Source organism: Triplophysa rosa, linkage group LG22 (genome assembly GCF_024868665.1).
Source record: "Triplophysa rosa linkage group LG22, Trosa_1v2, whole genome shotgun sequence".
Lineage (NCBI taxonomy): Eukaryota > Metazoa > Chordata > Actinopteri > Cypriniformes > Nemacheilidae > Triplophysa > Triplophysa rosa.
Genome location: NC_079911.1, coordinates 17,093,281 through 17,114,057, shown reverse-complemented (window position 1 = coordinate 17,114,057; position 20,777 = coordinate 17,093,281). Strand labels below are relative to the sequence as shown.

The following is a 20,777-nucleotide window of genomic DNA, read 5'->3' as shown; positions in this document are numbered from 1 at the left end:
TTATATGTATATTATAGTATATATATATATATATATATATTAAGTGTTGTTTTATCACAGTTAATAATATAAGCTTTATTTATTACATTTTAAAACAAGTTTTAAGTGCATTGGAGCAGCAAATGCAATTACTTACACTTCCTAAAGTTTAAAGCCAAGGACATTCATTAAAGTTTGTGTATGAGTATGATTGTTATAGAGCTTTGGCAATAGAAACTATTTCATCCTGCCAATAAAGCTTTTTTAATCTAAATGTGTGTACACACCAGCTGGATGCAGTAACACGTTCTGGACAGGAAATGGCGCACATGGGCCATCACTGACTGTAAGCATTGACAGTAAAAGCACGTCCGCGGATAACTACATTATTTAAAGTCTGCAAATCGAAAGGTCCAAAGTTTAGGGCCGAATGGTTTAATCTACTGTACTATTTAATGATCTCACATTTGAATCACAGTGGAAAATATTCCTTCATATACATTCACGGTCTCTAATAATTAAACGTAATGTTTTTCTTAATGTCTGGTGTACATCATGTGTTGTACAGATTTCGTGTTCAAATCAAGTGGCCTCGTCACCTAATCCATTCTGCGGTGTCGTCGGAACCTGGATGAGTGGATATGAGATCTGAATTTGAACACTAATAGCAGGACAGCACCGTAAACATCATATTTCAGCCGTGACACAGATAAGAATTTAATGGCTCGAGTCACCCTGCGAGCTGTGATCAAACCGCAGTCTGACGGGAAATAAGGGCTCTCCACAGCTCAATAGAGAGTAAGAGAGAATTAGGCTGGAGATGTTGCTTGTACTCTTCACTGATGACTGTACATAGTAAAGACAGAAGGATAATTAGTAGATTGTAATTGCGCCGGCGATCGCCTGCCTCACCGACGGATGGCACTGAAGTAATGCAACATGGGAAAGTGCATGAGAAGACATGATCCTCTGTTATTGCTCTCTCTCTCTCTCTCTCTCTCTCTCTCTCTCTCTCACACACACACACACACACACACGCACGCGCGCACGCACGCACGCGCGCACGCACGCACACACACGCACACGCACACACAGTCTGTCTCAAGCTTTACTGGCATGATATAAAGTCTATCGTCAAAGCATAAAAACTTTAAATATACATACAGACGAAAACACATTTTAAAATCAGCAATAGTATATAAGACCAATATAAAAAGTAATATAAGAATTAATACAATTGTAAAAATAAGAAAATCAATCGAATATAGAACTCTCTCTCTCTCTCTCTCTCTCTCTCTCTCTCTCTCTCTCTCTCTCTGTCTCGTGCAAACATCTGAACAGTCACACAGGCAAATTCACGCAAGGGAACAGAAAAAAATGATGAAACTCAGAGTAACCTGAGGTCAGGGCTAGATAGCCCCTCCACCCTCTTTATATTGACTTCATTTATTCAATTGCAGAACCTTAATGTGCATAAAGTAGTGCGCTCACATTTCAACACTGTGTAAACACCTTTTGGGATACCTCAAATAGATTCTAAACAGATTTGCGCCATACAGTAACCCGAGTCGCTTTTAAGTCAGAGGAATATTGTTTTCTTCCTGGAAAGCCGCAAAAGCCATATTTCAAATCCCTTCGAGGCGGTGGTGAGCGCATGGGAGTCGATATCTTTAAACTCCCATTGAACGAGGTTGAAATCGGTTGCATCAGATTAGTAAATGTAATAGTCGTAAAGTAAAACGCAACCAATCAGGTTCATTTTTGAAAGAGGGCCGCAGCAGTCGCGTTGAGAAATGACCCCGCGTGTGTGCTCGACATCCTTGGAAGATGTTTCGGGTTGAGCCATATCATCACGCATGGGCTCAAAGTGATAATCCAGCAAATGGATTTAAGCTCTTGAAAGCTACCAGTGCATGTCCTAATGCATCCGTCACTTCTGAACTCTCGCCAGATAAGAAGGAACCGCTCGCCGCAGCCATAAAGTGGACAGACTAATGCGGCCCGGGCGTCCGATATCATCCAGCTCACCCGCAAACTGTCACTGTCACAAACAGCTGAGGCGTTTATCAATACCATGGAGACATTTATTATAAAGGCATATCTTTCCTAGCGGATAAATACCTGAAGTTCTCATTTCAGAACTTTCAGACGGAGCCTCCGTTGACCCGGATGATGTGGCCAAAGACGTATTTCTAAAATCGGAAAATCGACAGGCACACGTCCGGAGTGCTTTCTGCTTCAAAGAGTACCAGGTGTAAGGTCACAGGAACCTATTAAAACTGTAAAAAACTATCCGAAATGATTGATTTTTAGAGCGTCTGCTGTCTGGCCCTTTACTGTGTGATATAATTGCAGTTTGTGTATGTCCTGAATCATGTGCATGTGCCATGTTGTTTTTAAAGGTTGTTTAGACGTTGAATGTACGTCTGAGTCAGTTTTCAGACACTTGGAAGTTCATACAATGTTTACAGTTTGCACGCAATGAAAGTGAATAGCGACGAGTTCTGGTCATGAAAGAAGGTCATAGGTTTGGAACAACATGGGAGTGAAAAAAAACGTTTTTCAAGCAGTGTGTGACTAGCATGAGCAAATAGGTCGGAGCCTGCCTTTGTCAATCTTTAAAGGGATAGTTCAACCAAAAATGAAAATTCTGTCATCATTTACTCACCCTTATGTAATTTCATACCTGTATAAATTACTTTGGTCCGATGAAAACAGAGAAAGATAGTTGGAAGAATGTTACTAGTTTTCAGTTCTGGGACATCACTGACTATCAAATTAGTAGGAAGAATTAAATGGTAGTCAAAGGTGCCCGAGAACTCTTTGTTTTCCTAAATTCTTCAAAATATCTCATTATGTGTTCAACAGAACAAAAAACACAATTTTTTTTAGTGTAAGATGTCCCAGAACTGAAAATTGCTAACATTCTTCCAAATATCTTTCTCTGTGTTCATTGGAACAAATAAATGTATACAGGTTTGAAACAACCTGAGGGTGAGTAAATGATGGCAGGTTTTTCATTTTAAAAACCATTTTGAACAAAAAACCTTAAAAGTTTTCCCGGTGCGATAATGGCATGTTTTCAGTTTTTGCGAGGTCATGGGATCAACCAGATCACCTTAATGCACCGTGGCATAAAAGGGTCTTCCAAATGAATAAATGTAAAATGTAAATGCAATTGTTCTGAGAAACGGTGATGCTTTCTGCATTCACACCGTGAGATGCACGTTTGCTTCTAGATTTCATCACACTTCTGGAAAGTGGAAGTTTATCAACTGTGTTTGTATTGCAACCTATTAATCTGTGATTGCCATTTAGTGGCAGACTCCCACAAGCATTCATTAACATTGACTGACAGGTTTAATTAATCTCCTCTCTGTCTTAGCAAAACAAAAATACTATTATGTAAAGACTTTTAAAGATGTCAGAAAACGGTTTTATATGCATGCAATTATTTTCCCTGTGCTGATGAATAGGTCTATATATTTAGTAAAAACAAGTTTGTCTTGTGACATTTTTTGTTAAATAAACACTGCCAAACTATGATTGGGGCACTTTTATTTGAGAGCATTTCATTGGTCAAACGTTTGTATAGGATGTTGATGAGCTGGTGATGGCATCAATATGTCCATTTTCCTGGAATTGCTCTTTCATTGCTCAATAGGCTTAATTCATATTTGTTTCATTTGCGTCAGCTTTGTTTTACTTGAAAATCCTGAAGAAATAAAAACAGACACATATGTTAACTTAAAGGTCCAGTGTGTCATTTTTTGGAGTATCTATTGACAGAAATGCACTATAATATACAAAACCGAGGTGTATAAAGACCTTACATAATGAAGCGTTATGTTTTTATCACCTTAGAATGAGCTATTTCTATCTACATACACCGCGGGTCCCCTTGCATGGAATTCACCATGTTGTTTCTACAGTAGCCCTAAATGGACAAACTGCTCTACAGAGCATTTCGTAAATAAGTTATCTCCTCCGGCAAAGAAGCGAAAACATCACGGCATTATAGTTTTGTGTCAGTCACTGTAGTGCTTCGATAGGGAGGGGTGGAGTGAGCTGTTGGTTGCAATTTGCAACCTCACCTCTAGATGCCGCTAAATTTCATACACTGGACCTTTAAGAAAGTTAATTTTTCAACTTTTAAAAATTGAGATTTTGATGGACCCAAACTAACAGACATCGACTAAAAGCCGCAAATTTTAATGGGTCTTTAAAAGTAAACAGACTTTAAACCCCATTATGATTATTCATCCATACAAACTGACGCACTGCTTTCTATTCAAACGGAGTAAATCTCCCGTGTGCTGAGAATCCTAAAAACGGTGTGTTATTTTCCCGAACTGAAACAGAGCGAGAGATCAAGAGATCATGTCACACTCTCTTTTTTGTTTTTTAAAGCTTGCCAACACAAAGCTTAAGGTCAAATCACGCCTGGCGTCTTATCACTCATCCCATGCCCGTCCGCTGCGATCGGTGCCCCTGGGGTGAGGGCAGGGCATCTCAGGAAATGTGCACATTTCAGAATACCGGCGCAGAAATATTTGTGTAGTTTCATTGACTGCCATCGCCTGAATGGAAATGATCATTTTTTATTGGAGGGGAAACCAAATGTACTTAATGCAGAAAACAAACATGTACCCATGCACTGTGATATGGGTTCATGTATGTGATGTTTCGGAAAGTAAGAAAGAAACTTTCCTCCCAGCGGTGTGAGCGTAACAGAAGATGTAGGTGTGTGGTTTTCATCTCTACCTGAGCTGGGTCACTTGGGTTCCGGGAAAAGGGAAAATTCGATCTGATAAATTGTTTAGTGCCCTATATGTGAAATCTTAGTGAACATTTTCTGAAGACAGAAAAAAAACATTTTTGTACTTCATTCTGGATACATTCTGAACATTGGTTGTTATCCAAAACATATTCTGGGCTGTTTAAACCAGAAGAGATCTATGATACCATTGATTGAACAACTCCATCTTTTTAATCTTTGACTTCAAGTACACCTCAGTATTTTCTGCATTTTTCATTAGAGAACAAACCATTCACGGAAGATTTCATGCTATGAATGTTAATGTAAAACGCTATTTTCCTGGAAAAATGTTGCCTTCAGCTGCCCTACAGCGTGGAATATATAATGATAAGTCATCATAAGTGGGTGCATATGGAATCTGTGCCTGTTGGAATCTCTGCAGGTTTCCGACAAAGTCGAGCAACTGACATTCACTAAATTCTTTGCTTGTTTCAGTTAATTTAATTACGCTTTCAGTTTACGAGTTAAAAGTGAATTACTCTCCGCTTCATTTAACACATTTTTCATTTATTCTGCACATGCAATTCACATACATTCTGCATTACAAAACACATCTGAAGTTACCCAAGGTTAAGTGCTTTGCTCAATGATGATGGCTTATTGCTTTCTCCATATGGTCATCTAACCAGAAACCTTCTAGTTGCCAGGCGTACACTTCGGCCATTATACACCCAGAGTCTAAAAATACACAATAATTTACAATTTTACCCTTTTTTAACCAAATTGAACAAATGCCCTCACAAAAATAAGCATACTTCATGGTTACGTTTAGAGTATTTAAGTATTTTATATAGATATAAAATCTTTTGTATAGTATATCTATATACTATAAGTATGCTAAAATCAATGCACTAGTATACGTGTAAGTGTACTATTTCCATTACTATTCCCATGGGACTAAATTGGCCAACCTTTTTAGTTTATATAAACTTTTAAGTATGCTTTAAGTGTAACTTGCTACACAGCTAACTTAAAACTACTGCAACTATACTACTAGTGAACTTATAGGTATACTAATAGTTTACTGGTTCAAAACTTAGCACATTTTTTAGGTTATGAAAATACACTTCGAAGTATACTTTGAATAATCTAAAAGTGAACAAAAAAAACTAAAAAGTATTTAATAGGCTACTCACTCAAAAGTAAACACAACTACACACCAGTAATATATTTGGTAAACCTAAAAGTACAAATGAGTAAGAATATACTTTTTAGTCAATATAAATCAAGTACAGTGTATTTTTTTGGTTTAAAAGAAGTATACTAATAGCACTTGTATACATTTCTTTTTTGCATGGGAATACATACACAGACCTAAACCAAATCCTGTCACACACATGCACAAAATGAATTTTGTTTTCATTTTTATGTAATCAATTTTTATTCAAAAGCAACAAACATCTACATAACACAAATCACGACACAAAAGTAATGTCAAGGTCTTTTGAACTGGTTCTTTTGTATGAGTAAATCAAACGAATTCCCAAACAACAACAAAAAGAATATGATAAATGTCTCAAAAAACACTCATGAGTTATGACTCAAACGAATCACTCTTAAGTGAATCACTTCTTCACTGCTCAGAATGAATCATGAATCAATGAAACAACCTAATTGAATGTGAATGATCAGAACTCTGGTCGCAATTATATTGGATATTTTTAACAATGACTCCAAATTGCAGTCATCAATCTGCAGCCGTGGTGTACCAATATGACTCATTTAACCCAAATATCTGACTAAATATCAATTCTGAAACAGACTTTCATGAGCGGGTTCAGAAATGCTGTAGCACTTGTAGCAGTGACATTAGTCGCTGGCCGCCTGGATAATTACCTTTTCAAACACTTCAGAACGAAGCCAAAAGTTCATCTTGGCAGACAATGAGGAAATTCACCTCAGGCCATTAAATAAGTTTAACCCCTGAACGTATTCCTCATTCTGAGACACTCCACCTTTTAAAAGTTAAACCTTCATTTTAAAAGGCTCCATACCCTTTCGTTTAATTAAAACTTTCCAAAACCCACCGGCGCAGAGTAAGCGCCACCTAAATCAATGGGGAATTATGAAGGTTGAACCCTTTTATTTAGGAGATTTTTAAAAGTCAGCGTGATAGAGGATCTTTCAAAGACTTGATGTTCTGTTTTTATCACGCGGGGAAATGCCAGTCTTTAATCTGTGTGGTCATTGACATCTCTGTTTCACTCTGACAACATCTAAATGAATCCATGTAAATCCCCCGGCTGAAACGAAACACGTCGCAGTGGCTTTCTGTAGAAGTAGATTAGCGCGAGCCGATCTATGTATGCCACCCGCGCGTGGCTGGGTACAGCCCGAGCCGGCATTTTCCAAATGTCAATATGCACACTGTGATTTATATTTAAGTCTAGTTGCGAAGTGGCCGGCGTCAATAACAGCTGTTGATGGAACGTTTGCTTGTGTGCTTTCTCAATGGCTTATAATTTATGTAGGACATAAAATAGGCAATCAGAGCTCGGCTGATCCCCGGGTCAGCAAAATCAGAGGCCACGTCAAAATGCAATTGAGACCTTTGAGTCCTGTGTATCTAAAGGCCATTGTATTTCTCTGCATGCATAAGCTGTTGTAAATTTCACTCTTTGCATTGAATATTAGGTTTTTATCTAGCCAGAACTTTGTGTTTATGTCACGGATGCTATTTCTTTGTTCATACGGTATAGGTTAAGGATGAACACCAGTTCTAAATTAAGATGACATTGTTTGTTGAAGGAAGACTATCCGTTTTATTTTTATTGAAACCCAGAGAAACCACAGGGAAGCATGCTAAAAAAACAATCTAGGGGCATTAAGATAGTATGATTTTGCAACAATTTATAATTATAAATTATAATATAATTATAGTTCAAGCTGCGAATTTAAACTGAAAATGTGAAAATAATGCATGCATATTTTCACATTTTCAGTTTAAATTCGCAGATCATTATTTCATAGATATATTTAATGCTTAATTTTTTCATTGTCAGATTTTTGGAGGCTTCCGAGGAAAATCTAAAGCAGGGGTTTTCAAACTTTATGATGCCAAGGACCCCCAAATAAGATGAACCTTTTGTGATGGGCCCCCTTTGTAAAAAGCATTTCCATTTATCAATTTGTATATATAAAGAAACATTCAAGCTTTGATAAATAGTAAATGTGATGTTATAAATAAAATCGTTTCCAAACTTTACTGTAGTTGCTACTTGGCTACATGGATGACTAACCTTCAAAAGAAACATTTTCCATTCAAATGTATTTGTATTGTATTATATTTCACCTTGAGTGCAGGAAAGAGGAACTACAGTAAGACTTTTTGTTTGGTCTTTTTTCTCTGAAATTTTCTAGGGACTGCTTGCAACCTCTTGAAGGCCCTTGGGGATACCTGGATACCAGTTTGAAAACCCCTGATCTAAAGCATGCTAAAAATTAATGCATTTAACGCATGGATTGCACAACAAGACTCTGGCTTTTACAAAATAATGAAATATCAAATAAAATATAGCCAACAAAAAAATGGAAAGTTGCATTGCTTTTGCATTGAGCAACAACCTTATTTCCGTCACAAAACTTGAGCTAGTTTGTTACATTATTGCTCAGTTTGTTAGTACGAGTACAATGAAGTCTCGAAGGTGAAGACAAAAACATACTTAAGATCTCTCTCTCCTTTTTAGCAATGCTGATCAAGTCGGCCTAATTAGTCTGTGATTGTGCAACCATGAACAATTATTGGACCGTCCTCATGTGCATAATACAAATGACAATTAATTACAGATGATAATTGTGAGCGTTTGGATAGTGAGCAGGTATCACGCCGTGAGCTCATCAGGAGAGAGAGAGAGAGAGAAAGAGATTCACAGTTCATCAGTTTTCATTGGAGGAGATGAAGCAAGGGTTCAGAGGGGAAGAGGGTTTGTTTGTGTAAGCTCTGGAAACTACCTTTGTTTTTATTTCTCTTTTTTTCTGTTGACATTTGTGGAGCATTGTTTAATAATACTGTATAACACTGCAACTCGGATGCTGGCGTTAAGTTTGTCTCAAGGGAAAGAACATTTGAATTTAAATCTTATAAATTATACAGGCGCGGTTTGGAAGATTTATGCTTGGCACGGCAGTTTTGCAAGGAGGGCTATTGAGGACGGTTCATTTAAATAAAACTTTTAAATTTTTCACAATCGATGTACTGGTTCACATGTGAGAAGATTAACACCTCAATGAAACATTACACTGGAAGAACGTTGGCTAAACCCACACTAATGTATTTATAATGTAGATCTTAGGTTGGGAGAGCAGGAGTAAGTGTAAAGGAAAATTGAAAATGTATTTTTTTCTTTGTTCAAAACAAGTCAGTAAAATGTAGCATTTTCAATTCTCTGAAAAGACGTCAGATCAAAACTCATTCAAAAGCTTGTTCAATGAAGTTCTTCAGCCAAGAAACCGGTTAAAAATTGAGTTTTTAAGAACATCTGTGTATCATTATGGTCATTATCTGTGAGTAATGATCTATCCACGAAATATGCTTTGTGCCGAAACCAATGAGTCATTGATGAGTAATCTAGCACAGGAGGAGGATATTTGTGATTCTTCAGGTCAACAGAGAGAACAATGGGAGCTGAAAAAGAAAATTGACACGTGCATGGATTTGTGAAAGACCCCCGGAGACCCGAGAGAAAAATGTCAGAAGTTAGTTTGCCATCGACTAGTTCAACCAGCTCTGATATTAATTATGAAAAGCAAATAGTTAAAGCAATACTGAGCGCGTCCATCATTCCAAATATCCCGGCGGGGCAGGCAGGGGTAAAATCATTAGCCCGTGTTTGCCTTTCCCTTTCTGTGCATGTGTAATGATCCCATGCCTGTGTCTTCCCGTTCTTTTAGTTTGTATGCATCAGTTCCTGTCTTCTGTTTAGTTTTTAGTCCGTTGTAGTTCTGTTTCTCATTGGTTGTGTGTTCATTAGTCTCAGGTGTTTCCTGTTGTTATCCATTGTATTTCAACCCGGCTGTTTCAAGTGTCTTTTGTCGATCGTTGTTAATGCACATGTTTGGTTTGTGTTTGGATTCACTCGTGGCCGTTTATGTTAAGCCTTGTTCTTGTATTATCGTGTCTTTATGTTTCCTTGGATTTACCTTACCCATGGATTCAATTAAAGAGACTTTCTACCTGCACACGGATCCGCTCTTCTGTTTTACCGACGCAAATCATAACAGTATGACATGGCCGCATTTTATAAACCAGTTTTGACAAGCATCTAGGGCACATACTGCCATTTCTACTGTGCACTGTATAGACATTTTTATGAATATACTTTATGAAAGATTTATAGTTGCATACTTTCTTGTGCACAGTACACTCATTTTCTGTAGGCACGGAATAATGAATGAAATATTTTTTGTTGCATATTGCAAAGTTTCAAGCATGCAGTTATTTTTTAATATTAAACAGTCTTACAAATGTACACCAGCCAAATGAAATCTATCTATCTGAAATCTATTTTCGTAACAGAACCCAAATTTAATAAAACCTGAATACTTTGTTTAATGCATGCTGTTTAATAGGCAGTATAACGAAACTTCATGTAACCTCATCAGCATTTTTTATTTTTGGTAAAAATAACTTATGCAATTGTAATATCAGATGCCAAAACATATGTTGAAATAGCAGCTTCCATAACAGGAACTGGAATTAACTGTAAACAGCTTAAATTGAGCGCAGTACATTGTGGGAAACGGTAAATTGGCAAATGCAATAAGTCATCATCAGCCATCGTAAACATATGCACATAGAAACTCTTCCTACCATGCACATACACACAGTCCATTTTTGTGCATTACTTGCATTTCTTCTTCTCTGAATGTACACCTACTTATAAAGAAAGCGCCATCACCTGTTACCTAATCCCTCCAAAGAAAATGATGAATGAACCGAGTCAAAATCCAATGTCGCCTGATACATCTCTTTCTACCCCGGTGCCCTGAGACCTCCACAATGTTTCTGTTTGCCCAGCTCTCAAAAAGGTTAAGCAGGAAAGTCAAGCATTGTGGTTTGACAGCTCCAGCGCCATCAGAGGCTCAGAGGTCCCGTAACCTCATTCACAGCAGTTTACCAGATTGATGATCTTGAAGAAATCACCTTATTCTGCTGCCATGTGATGCGTCTGCACCTAAAATCATCGGAACGAAAGGCTCCTATCATTTCTTTTTCCTCAGAGAATTGACACTTTTCACAAAGAGATGCTCAACCTTTCCAAAATAATGATGATCATCAACCTCAAGAGGCTGCAGTAAACAGGCAGGTTTTTAAGCCAAAGGCTGGACATAGCAATCTTTTTTACAATGGAGTTGAGCAAATTATGTTAAAATTATTTATTGTTTTTCAATATTGCGTTAAGCCTACATTTCATAAATTAATTTTAGGTTGAAAATAATTTGTCTGACATAAGTGCTCTTATATTTAAACAAACATAGTGATTTAAAGTGATAGTTCAGTCATCATTTACTCCCTCTTGTCATTTCAAACCTGTACGACTGTCTTTCTTCTGCAGGACACAAAAGAAGATATTTTGAAGAATGTTGGTATCGAACAACGGTACTCATTCACTTCTATTGTATGCGCAAAACCAATGCAAGTCAATGCGTACTGCTGTTGTTCAGTTACCAACGTTCTTCAAAATATCTTCTTTTGTGTTCTGCATTACGAAAGATACTTGAAACGGGCGAATACGTCATTTTCATTTTTGGGTGAACTATCCCTTCAAGTCTGTAACGTCAAAGTGTACCAAGCTTCGTCTCCAAGTGCCACTTTCTGTTGCCATAAGCACAGCAAAAAAATAAAACGTAGTAAATAAAAGAGCAATTTAGCATTTATTATTTTTAATAGTTTTTGTTTGTGCTTCTAATTACTTTGTGCTGTTGCTGAACAGCAGTCGAGTCTAAATGACAGTCGTCGGTTCATTACACCGAGAAAAAATCTCATTCTGTAGTTAATCTTTAATATCGTTTTGAAGACGAAAAAACAGACGTACAATAAATCACAAGTTTCATGATCGTTTTTCCTCCGTTCAGGGCAACAGAGTGCAGATATCCGTCTCACGCGGCGGGCGTCTGGATGAAACTCGGGTTTGGAGAGATGTTTCATCATGCATTCAGAGGCTTGAATCATTTTGCTGCAGGTGTTTCTTGAGAGCGCGCGATGAGGAATGATGGCGTTTATTTAGGGCTTCATATGTCATATTTCCGGGGCTCGCCGCGTGCTCATCAGTTTCACAACGTTTGGAGGGGTATAAATGTGCGTGCTTTCATCTCAATTTACATAAACATCTCACTATCTGCCGCGCGCTTTATCATCTCGAGCGCTCAGAATTGCGCGCTCGTGCAGTCGTAACGCGCCCGAGTCCACACCAGAGGCCCAAAGTGGGAACCGGCGATAAAGCTAGCGTGGTTTGGTCTAAAGCAAAGCAAAGCATTAAGCAGCCGTCACTTCTGCTCCAGCGCAGAATCAATACACGCATCCTAAAAGTGGTGAAGTAATTTACTCTGCGCCGGTCGCAACAGATAGGCGAATTCCGTTCCAGCACTCAGGCCTCCATACGACTCGAGCGTCGGAAGAAAGTGCTGAGCAAGGCTTTTCCAAATAGCTGCACTTACCAAGTGTGTGACTCGACTTTCGATTAAGATGACAAAGCCGGAAGCAACAGGGACTGTAATTTAATCCATTGCAGACACCAGCGCTCTGTACCGCAAGTAAGATCATCCCTTTGAAGTCCATTTAGTTTGAAGATGGATCCGTCGTGGTCGGGCCAACCTTTAAAAGCCAAGATGATGGATTAAACCCACAGCGGGACTCATTTGTATAAAGATGTTTGGAGGGATGGTGAAATATCACCAATGCTATCGCAGGCACGATAATATAAGAGCTGGCCTGTGTTTCCTCAATTTAGAATCTCTGCTGTGTTACTCAAGGACGGTTTCTTCAGAAAATCCGATTTTAATAAGAGATGTTATGTTCTTAAATAGACCAATGTAATAGTATTTGAATGCTTTATGTGCGTCAACGTTGTAATTTCATGAACATTTGAACCCTTTCCTCCATGGACAGTGTTTGCTGCTGTACTTTTAATATGTGCATTTGCATTGAATATGTATTGATGTACAGTATAAACACAGGAACTTTCATAATCTGCTCATATCAAAAATGCAAACGCAGCTTCTTATGGTTTAAACCATCTTAAAGGGATAGTTTACCCAAAAATGATCAAATTCATTTACTCAAAGACATTTTAAAGAGTGCGAAGACCCAAACAACGGCGGCACCCGTTGACTTCTATTGTATGGACACAAAAACGGCTGTTGTTTGGTTACCAATATTCTTCAAAACATCTTCTTTTGTGTTCTGTGAAAGAAAGAAGGTCATACAGGTTTGATATGACAAGCGGATGAGTAAATGATGAAATTTTATTTTGGGGTGAACTATCCCTTTAACACAATTCACAACGGGAAGCTTATAATAATGGTTTATAATTGAGCTACAGCTCTTGCTTTTTGACTAATGTTTGACAAAACATTATAAGGTTTTGGTTAAAACAAAACAAACATCCAAATTAGGGCTGCATAACGATTAATCGCGACTAATCGTTTGCAGAATAAACGTTTTTGTTTACATAATATATGTTGGTGTACTGCGTATGATAATTATATATATATATATAAATACACGTACATGCATGTACTGTATATAATTAAGAAATATGTAACTTTTGATGTTTTATATTTATATATATAATTTATATTATATATAAATATTAAATATATTTTTTCTTAAAATCATGCATCCATGTGTGTGTATTTATAAATACATAATTATCACACACAGTACACCAACATATATTATGTAAACAAAAACTTTTATTCTGCAAACGATTAGTCACGATTAATCGTTATGCAGCCCTAATCCAAATGTTTGAACAATTTACCATAAACTTCAACTTGCACTTTTATTTGTTACCAATAACTTCTCTGTTGTGAAGCGTGCTGAAACAAAACACACACACACATCTGAAAATAAAGGTTCTTCACAGAATTGCCATAGAAGAAACTTGGTTTCCGAAAGAACCGTTCAGTCTAAAGTTCTTATTTCTTTCTTTCATTTTTATAGTCTAAAGAACCTTTTGTAAAACAGAGGTGTTAAAGGTCCTTTATGGAACCATTTGGCCAAAAATGGTTGTTCTATGGCATCATAAAGCATCGTTTTTTTGCAGAATAGTCTGAGGTGTAGAATGTACAATCCCAACGTTGAAAATAATCTGCATGCGGCACGCATTTTCTTGCTGACACTCTTGTGTGCTTTATTAAGCGTTAAAGTGAGCCATAATGTACCGCCATTGCATGAATCCATCCAACCGGATGTACATTCAATTATCTCCATTTGTGTTCTGCGGATGAGACTCTCACTGGATCGAAACGACACAAGGCTGAGGACAGGATTTTTCAGTTTTGGGTGACCTGTCCCTTTAAATCATAAATAATATGGTTAGTGAGTGCATTTGAGATCCTGGTGTTAACATCATCTGATGCGACAGCAACTCCCACCTTCCCTTTAAAAAGCATCGGATGGAGGGAACAGAGACAGAGTCTCGTCTGTAATGACCACAGAAGCTCTTTTCCACACTGTTTTATTCAACACTTATTTTGTAATCATGATTATTTGATCAATGTAATTGCTCTGATGCGCCAGTCTCGCTCGGAACGCTCCGCAGGCTCAGACTTCCTGCATCCATTAAACCGTGTAAACGGCAGACCTTCCAACGGCTGCGGGAAAGAGAAGCTTACTTAAAACAGTGAGCTTAAAACATATGGCAGCCTTAAAATAAACTTGACAACAGAAATATGAATTCCCAACGACAATGTGGGATTTGAGCAGATGTGTCGAAACACAACAACACGTTGTTGGAGTTATATACTGTAAAAAAAAAGTAACAACGTAACATTTGAATTCACAGCACGTACGTACGGATGTACGTACATTTATTAACAACAAAGCGTTGGAACGATCAGCTCACATTTAATGTGTTAAATAAGACTTTAGGAAAGAAAACGACGTATCTAGATCTACATTCTGGCCTCTGGCATGTAAACACGATGCTGTCCATGTTAGCAAAGCTCATAAAGAACTCTCCACACATGCAGTTTGGCTGTGTGTGCTTTTTACCACACACTCGCAACGCATAAAAAATAAAAAAGCGTCAAGACGAGACCACGTAAGCGATGTCATTAAGAAAAAACTGTTTAGTGCACACAAGTGAAGTATATATTACAGTGACCTCCAGAGGATAATTCTCATTGAGATCGGTTCATCAGCAGAGAAACACCGCAAGTTGGCGTTAAACAGACACTATTGTGCTTCCGGCCACCGCTGAAGAACCACAAGATGGCCAAAGTTTGTCCCGTATCTGAATGCCAGGAGCTGGATCCCGGAGAGCGTCTGGGGCCCACGACAAATTCCATCAGTTCACTGTGATAGTCGACGGCAATTGTGTGGTTGGACTCCTGATTGTCATGTTATGAACCATCCAAAATTGTTCCTTTTTTCACAAAGAACGTGAGACTTATCTAAAAAACACGCTACTTCAAAATATACAGAAAAACGGAGCGAGGGTGCATTGTGTTGAGATGTTGCCGTCGTCCAAGCTGAATGCTTGAATTCTCTCGGTCTTCGGAGGAAACGGATCACCAATGACGCGTGAAGCACGTGCGACTCACCTCAAGTGTTCGTCGGGATTAAACGTGCGTCTGCATTCGTTTCTGCAGCGGTCGAGTCAGGTCCGAGTTCTGAGAGGACGACTGCGAGTAGTGAGACGAAGAGGAGGCGGACGCTTTGCTGGCTTTGTCGAACTGCACGTATCCGTCCTGCTTGCTGTAGCTGCTGACGCTGCTGTCGCACTGCGTGTCCTGGAAGGAGCTGGAGTCGCTGAGCGATCCCCTCTGGAACTCGCGCTCGCACAGCTCGATGGAGCTGCTCCCCATGCCCAGCACGAAGCGTTGGCTGTAGTCGTAGAGGCGGTTGGGCCCGGCGCCCAGCGTGCTGTAGATGTTGGTGTAAGACATGCCGGTGGGGACGCGGTGCTTTCCGAGGGTGGCCGTGCCGGGGTTTCGGACCTCTGCGTTCTGATTGGCTGTCAGAGATAGGGTGGGGGTCTGCTGTTCCTTGAAGGTGTTGACGCTGTAGTATCCGTTGGTCGGATCCTTTGAGGAATAAGACAAAAATGGAAATTGTATTATTTTTGGAAACAAAACAACATTCTGAGCATTCATATTTGACAAAACATAACTGTGAAATAGGGCTGTCACGATATCATCTTTTTTTACACTACACGGTTATCCTTGCCAACAGATTCCGCGATAATGATGCTATCACAGTATTAATCGAAATATAAAAAAAAGAAAAGAAATGATGCCATCGGTGAAATTTAAGAGGGCAGAGAGAGAGTTTGTAACCATTGTTACTCTTGAGGCAGAACTTTGAGCGGGTGCTGAATAGTTTACGATATTACGATACAGTATGTGTAAAATTAGCCCACTACAAAAAAACATCATGGTCATTGTCAATACTGGTATATTGTGACACCCCGACTGTGAACTGTGAAAATACATTACTAAAAATGAACAGGCTTGATTTTTGCTTAAGTTTTAATACTTAATTTTCTTAAGAAATATTTACATCTGAAAGCGTATCATGATATGTATAATCACAGTTTCAAAGATTAGAAATGCCATTTGTGAAAGTGTCAAAAAAGAGGAATAACAAAATAAACTAAATATAACATTACTGATAGCATTATTTAATGATAAAATACATATTGTAATAATAATAATACATTATAAAATAATACTTTCTTACTAAGTAATTTTGTTCTGTTTTGCAGTAAAAATTCTGAATTAAGAATGGAAATGTGGAGTTTCACCACTATGTTTTTTCTTACCCCTTTAGCAGATATTTTTGCTAGTTTTAGCAAATGATTTTTATATTTTCTTTTAGAAAACGATATTTAATATCTCTTGATTTTAGAATTTTTAGATGTTAGATGAAAACAAGAGAAATATAAACGTGAGAAATTTGTTTAATGCAGTGTAGATAACATCAAGTAAATCTCTCAGAGTTTCTGGATATTTTCTTCATGTTTTAATAAAGCGTTTGTCATCCAGTTATTCTGTTTATCTAGACCCACAACAAACCGTTTTGCCGAACGGCTATCAGCACTTTTTCACAGGACAACCATATACTTTGTCTTTCTGCTTCTAATGCAAAGCTGACAGACAAAAACTGTGATTTTATCCTCACGTATCTGAAAGCTCAAAAAGCCAAGGTCAAGTTCAGCTCACACTAATTATAGACAGCGTGACATGGAAATTAGGGAACAGACTGATAAGTGTCCCACACTAAGAAGATTACATGCTTTAGCGGTGTGAAACAGTCATCTCCAGCATAAACAGGCAAATCCTGTTATCAGCTAATTAAACGGGCCCTGACGATTCATGTCGCCATTAAATATGCCAAATAATCTCCATAAAATTCACTCGCGTTTCATTTTCAGCCAATTTTCATACAGATAAAACCTCTCTCTGGCTGTTTCGCGCTCTCAGCCTTGTGAGAGCGTGGAGGTGAATAACTCTTGGGCTCCAGGAATGAGAGCCGTTCGGTGTGAGCTTTCACTGCGGTCGCAGTCAAGGCTGAACATCTCTGACTCATGGATGACGGCCAAACGGTGTAATCATTTATCTCATACATACTACAATCTTAATCGGTGTTTGAAGGCTGATATACAATGACGGATTCGCTTCAGGGAGATTGATATGGTGGGTGTGGTCGACAAAAGAAGCCGTTCCGAGTCTCCGTGATATCTCGATCGCTTAATAAAACGGCATTTATGACAGACACTCCGTCTAAATAAAGATCCGAACAAGTAATGGAAAGTGCTTTTACAAGGCACCCTTTCTCTCAGAAGATCTGGTTGTAAAAATACTTGAAAGGTTTCTGCCACAAAAGGTCTAGCCTAAAGGTTTTCATTAAACGAATTAGCATGCGCATTCAATCGAGCCCCATTTCTTTACTATTACCAGAGAATATAATCAAAACTCGAGCTCTGGAGGTCTGACAGTATGACAACAGATCCATTTAAGAACATTTCCGTAATGGACCTTCGGCAGAATGAGAAGAAATTGGGAAAAACTCTGGTACGAAACCAAGAGTTCCCTCAACTCTGCTGTATTACATTTGCCGCTGTAATTACGTTCTATTAAATCTGTTTTTTACGACTGATGGAGAGACGAGTCTCTGAGGTTACTTTAATGGTGACAAATCCCTCCAAGTCTCCGTTCATCACCTTGATGTGCTGCAGCTCCCTCTCCTCCTCCTGCAAGACCTCCAACTGCTTCAGCACCGACTCCTGCTGAAATTCTCCTCTCTCCATCTGAAAGGCAACAGGGAGAGAAAGCGTGAGATGATGCAAGAGATGCTCGCTGGAACCTCAAGTGAGCGATATTGATTTTCGCCTGCGAAAGAATACAGTAGAATTTCACCGGCTGTATAAACAAAATTCCCTTCAAGCCCGAGTCTGATATAAACCTGGTCAAAGTTCAGGAACGCTACGGTTCTGCGGTGTGGAGGAAAGATGGAAATGATGGAAAAAGACATTGACGGCGACTTTCAGCGACAAAGACACCGCAAGTCATTTCTTTTCAATGAGAGATTTCTGGCAGCACAGGACTCTTAAAGGGACAGTTCACTCGAAAAGATTTTCTTGTCATTCCAAACCTGTATGACTTTCTTTCTTCTGCGGAACACAAAAGAAGATATTTTGAAGAATGTTGGTACCCAAACAACACTGACCAACATTGACTTCCATTGTGGGGACACAAAATCACTGAGACATTTCTTGAAATATCTTCTTTTGTGCTCCCTTTAAGTTACGTTTTACGCGATCCTATCACAAGCGGTCAGCCGAGACACCTTGAATCAAGTCTCAAATGTGTCTCCGGTGAACACTTGAGATCGGATTTCATTCACACTGTCTGGTGTTGTGACTACACATCCCTGTCAACGTTCATTTTATTTTCAAGGAATGCAAACGTACTATCATTTGCTTCATGTTGCCGTTATCTTCTTGTTCTCTCGCTGCATTATGATCCTTATGCACAATCTCCACCCGGATGTCGTTCTTGGCCGACACGACCCCTTTGAGATCTGCCGGAGAAAAACACAGACAAATCATCACACAACTTGAGCTTTCGCTCTCCTGAGATTTAGACGGCCTTTCACACCCGCTTGGTCTTGGCCCAGGCATGCATGTCTGTTTTCCTAGATTCTGTCTGATCATTTGAAAGGGGTGAGAGAAGTGCACGTAGACGGGCTTACTCTCGCTTTTCAGCGTGCCGGAGATCTCTCGCTGCCGGGAAGAGAGGGACACGGGGAGTGATGACATCACCAGGTGCATGTCTTCTGTGGCGTGTGGTCACGACATGCGAAGAAAAAAATGTGTCTCATTAAAAACGAGATCTTTATAGTTTTGGCTACACAGCGCTAGTAAAATGGCTCACAGCTTATAGAGGCAATCACTTCAGTTTCAGACACTTGCGAGGAAAGATAAGACAATAAAGACCTGAGATAAACTTCTGCTCAGACGTGAGTGAGGTGCTGGTGTGCTTTTATCATCCTGTGGTACAGTGTTGGGGATGGTGCTTGAAAACACCTGCCAAGCTATTACGAAGTTATTCGTAATATTAAGCAGTTAAGCTATATGGGATATTCATGCGACAAAATGTAACTTCATTAAAAGTATATCATATATCATTATATAAAGGTTTAATCTAGCAAAAAAAGATGCATTATTTTATTTAACCCTTGACTCACAATGACACTAACAAGTGTCAGAACCACTGGCGATGGTATGGAAAGGCTCTTTTTAAGATTTAATCTCGATTTATAACTCTTTGGGATGGTTTTCGGGACAGACCTTATGGCTAGTCCCAGACTAACTTAAATGTTAAAAGTGTCTTGATCGAAAACAACTTGCACTTGTCATGCCATAAAAATATCGGAGCGATTGTTTTGTCTCAAGATGCACACATTAATGTTTTTTGCAAAGTAGGTTTTTAATAACGTCTTAAATATCCTTTTACTAAGGCCTAGTCCTGGCTTAAGCTAAACCACCCCATGAAATCCCAGAGTGACATCTACTGAACATCTGGGTTACTGTAGGTCATGTGACAATGCATGAGTTATGTGTTGCCATGACAACATTTACAGAATTGGTCTGGTTGGCACATGTTGCAGTGTCAATTTTTTTCAACCCATTTAACAATTGTTTTGTTTTAATAATGTAATGTCCTATATTACATTTAACCAGTTTTGACCACGTTTCTTGATCAAATTGATATAAAACAATTTACGAAAATATTGACATGTATGTGACATGGAGCGGTAAACCTTAAAAACAATAGGCGTTGTATTTCAAACGTAATTTCTGAAAAGTGTTCTATGTGGTCTATTTAGTGTGTCTACATTACACAAATGTTTTACAACCCGTTTTTACCTTACCATGATTCAATTTACCATAAACGGTGAGTTTTAATAATGATTGTGGAACAATTCTAGGGGTTTTACAGTAGACTATTTTACATCATTTGACCTTAACCAACCTTGTAAAGTACAAAAAAATTAAAATGTTAAATCAAATTAAATTAAAATGTAGGCAGCTACATTGTAAAAAAATCTATTTTAAAAACCGTCTTTACCTTACCATGATTCAACTTAGCATAAACAGTACGTTTTAATAATGATTGGAGGATGATTCTAGGGGTTTTAGACCATTTTACATCGCTTGACCTTAACCAGCTGTTTCAAATGGTGATACAGAGTCAAACATTTTTAGGATTGTAGCAACAACTTAATTTGCATATCCGAGTCAAAAACTGC

General features: G+C 38.5%; 1 protein-coding gene across 3 annotated transcripts in view; it reads right to left on the bottom strand.

The window, feature by feature from the left end:
* Positions 1–14,215: 14,215 nt before the first annotated feature.
* Positions 14,216–20,777, bottom strand: part of kirrel3a (kirre like nephrin family adhesion molecule 3a) — a 111,641-nt gene continuing 105,079 nt past the window's right edge. Inside the window, exons 13-16 of one of the 3 annotated variants that reach the window (XM_057321812.1) lie at positions 19,218–19,298; positions 18,937–19,046; positions 18,187–18,273; positions 14,216–16,048 (exon numbers count right to left, since the gene is read on the bottom strand). In XM_057321812.1, coding sequence (XP_057177795.1) covers positions 15,584–16,048; positions 18,187–18,273; positions 18,937–19,046; positions 19,218–19,298 — 743 coding nt within the window. In that variant the 3' untranslated portion in view covers positions 14,216–15,583. Of the gene's footprint in view, positions 16,049–18,186; positions 18,274–18,936; positions 19,047–19,217; positions 19,302–20,777 lie in introns of all 3 variants that reach the window. The other 2 variants (XM_057321811.1, XM_057321813.1) reach the window with 2 other exon arrangements.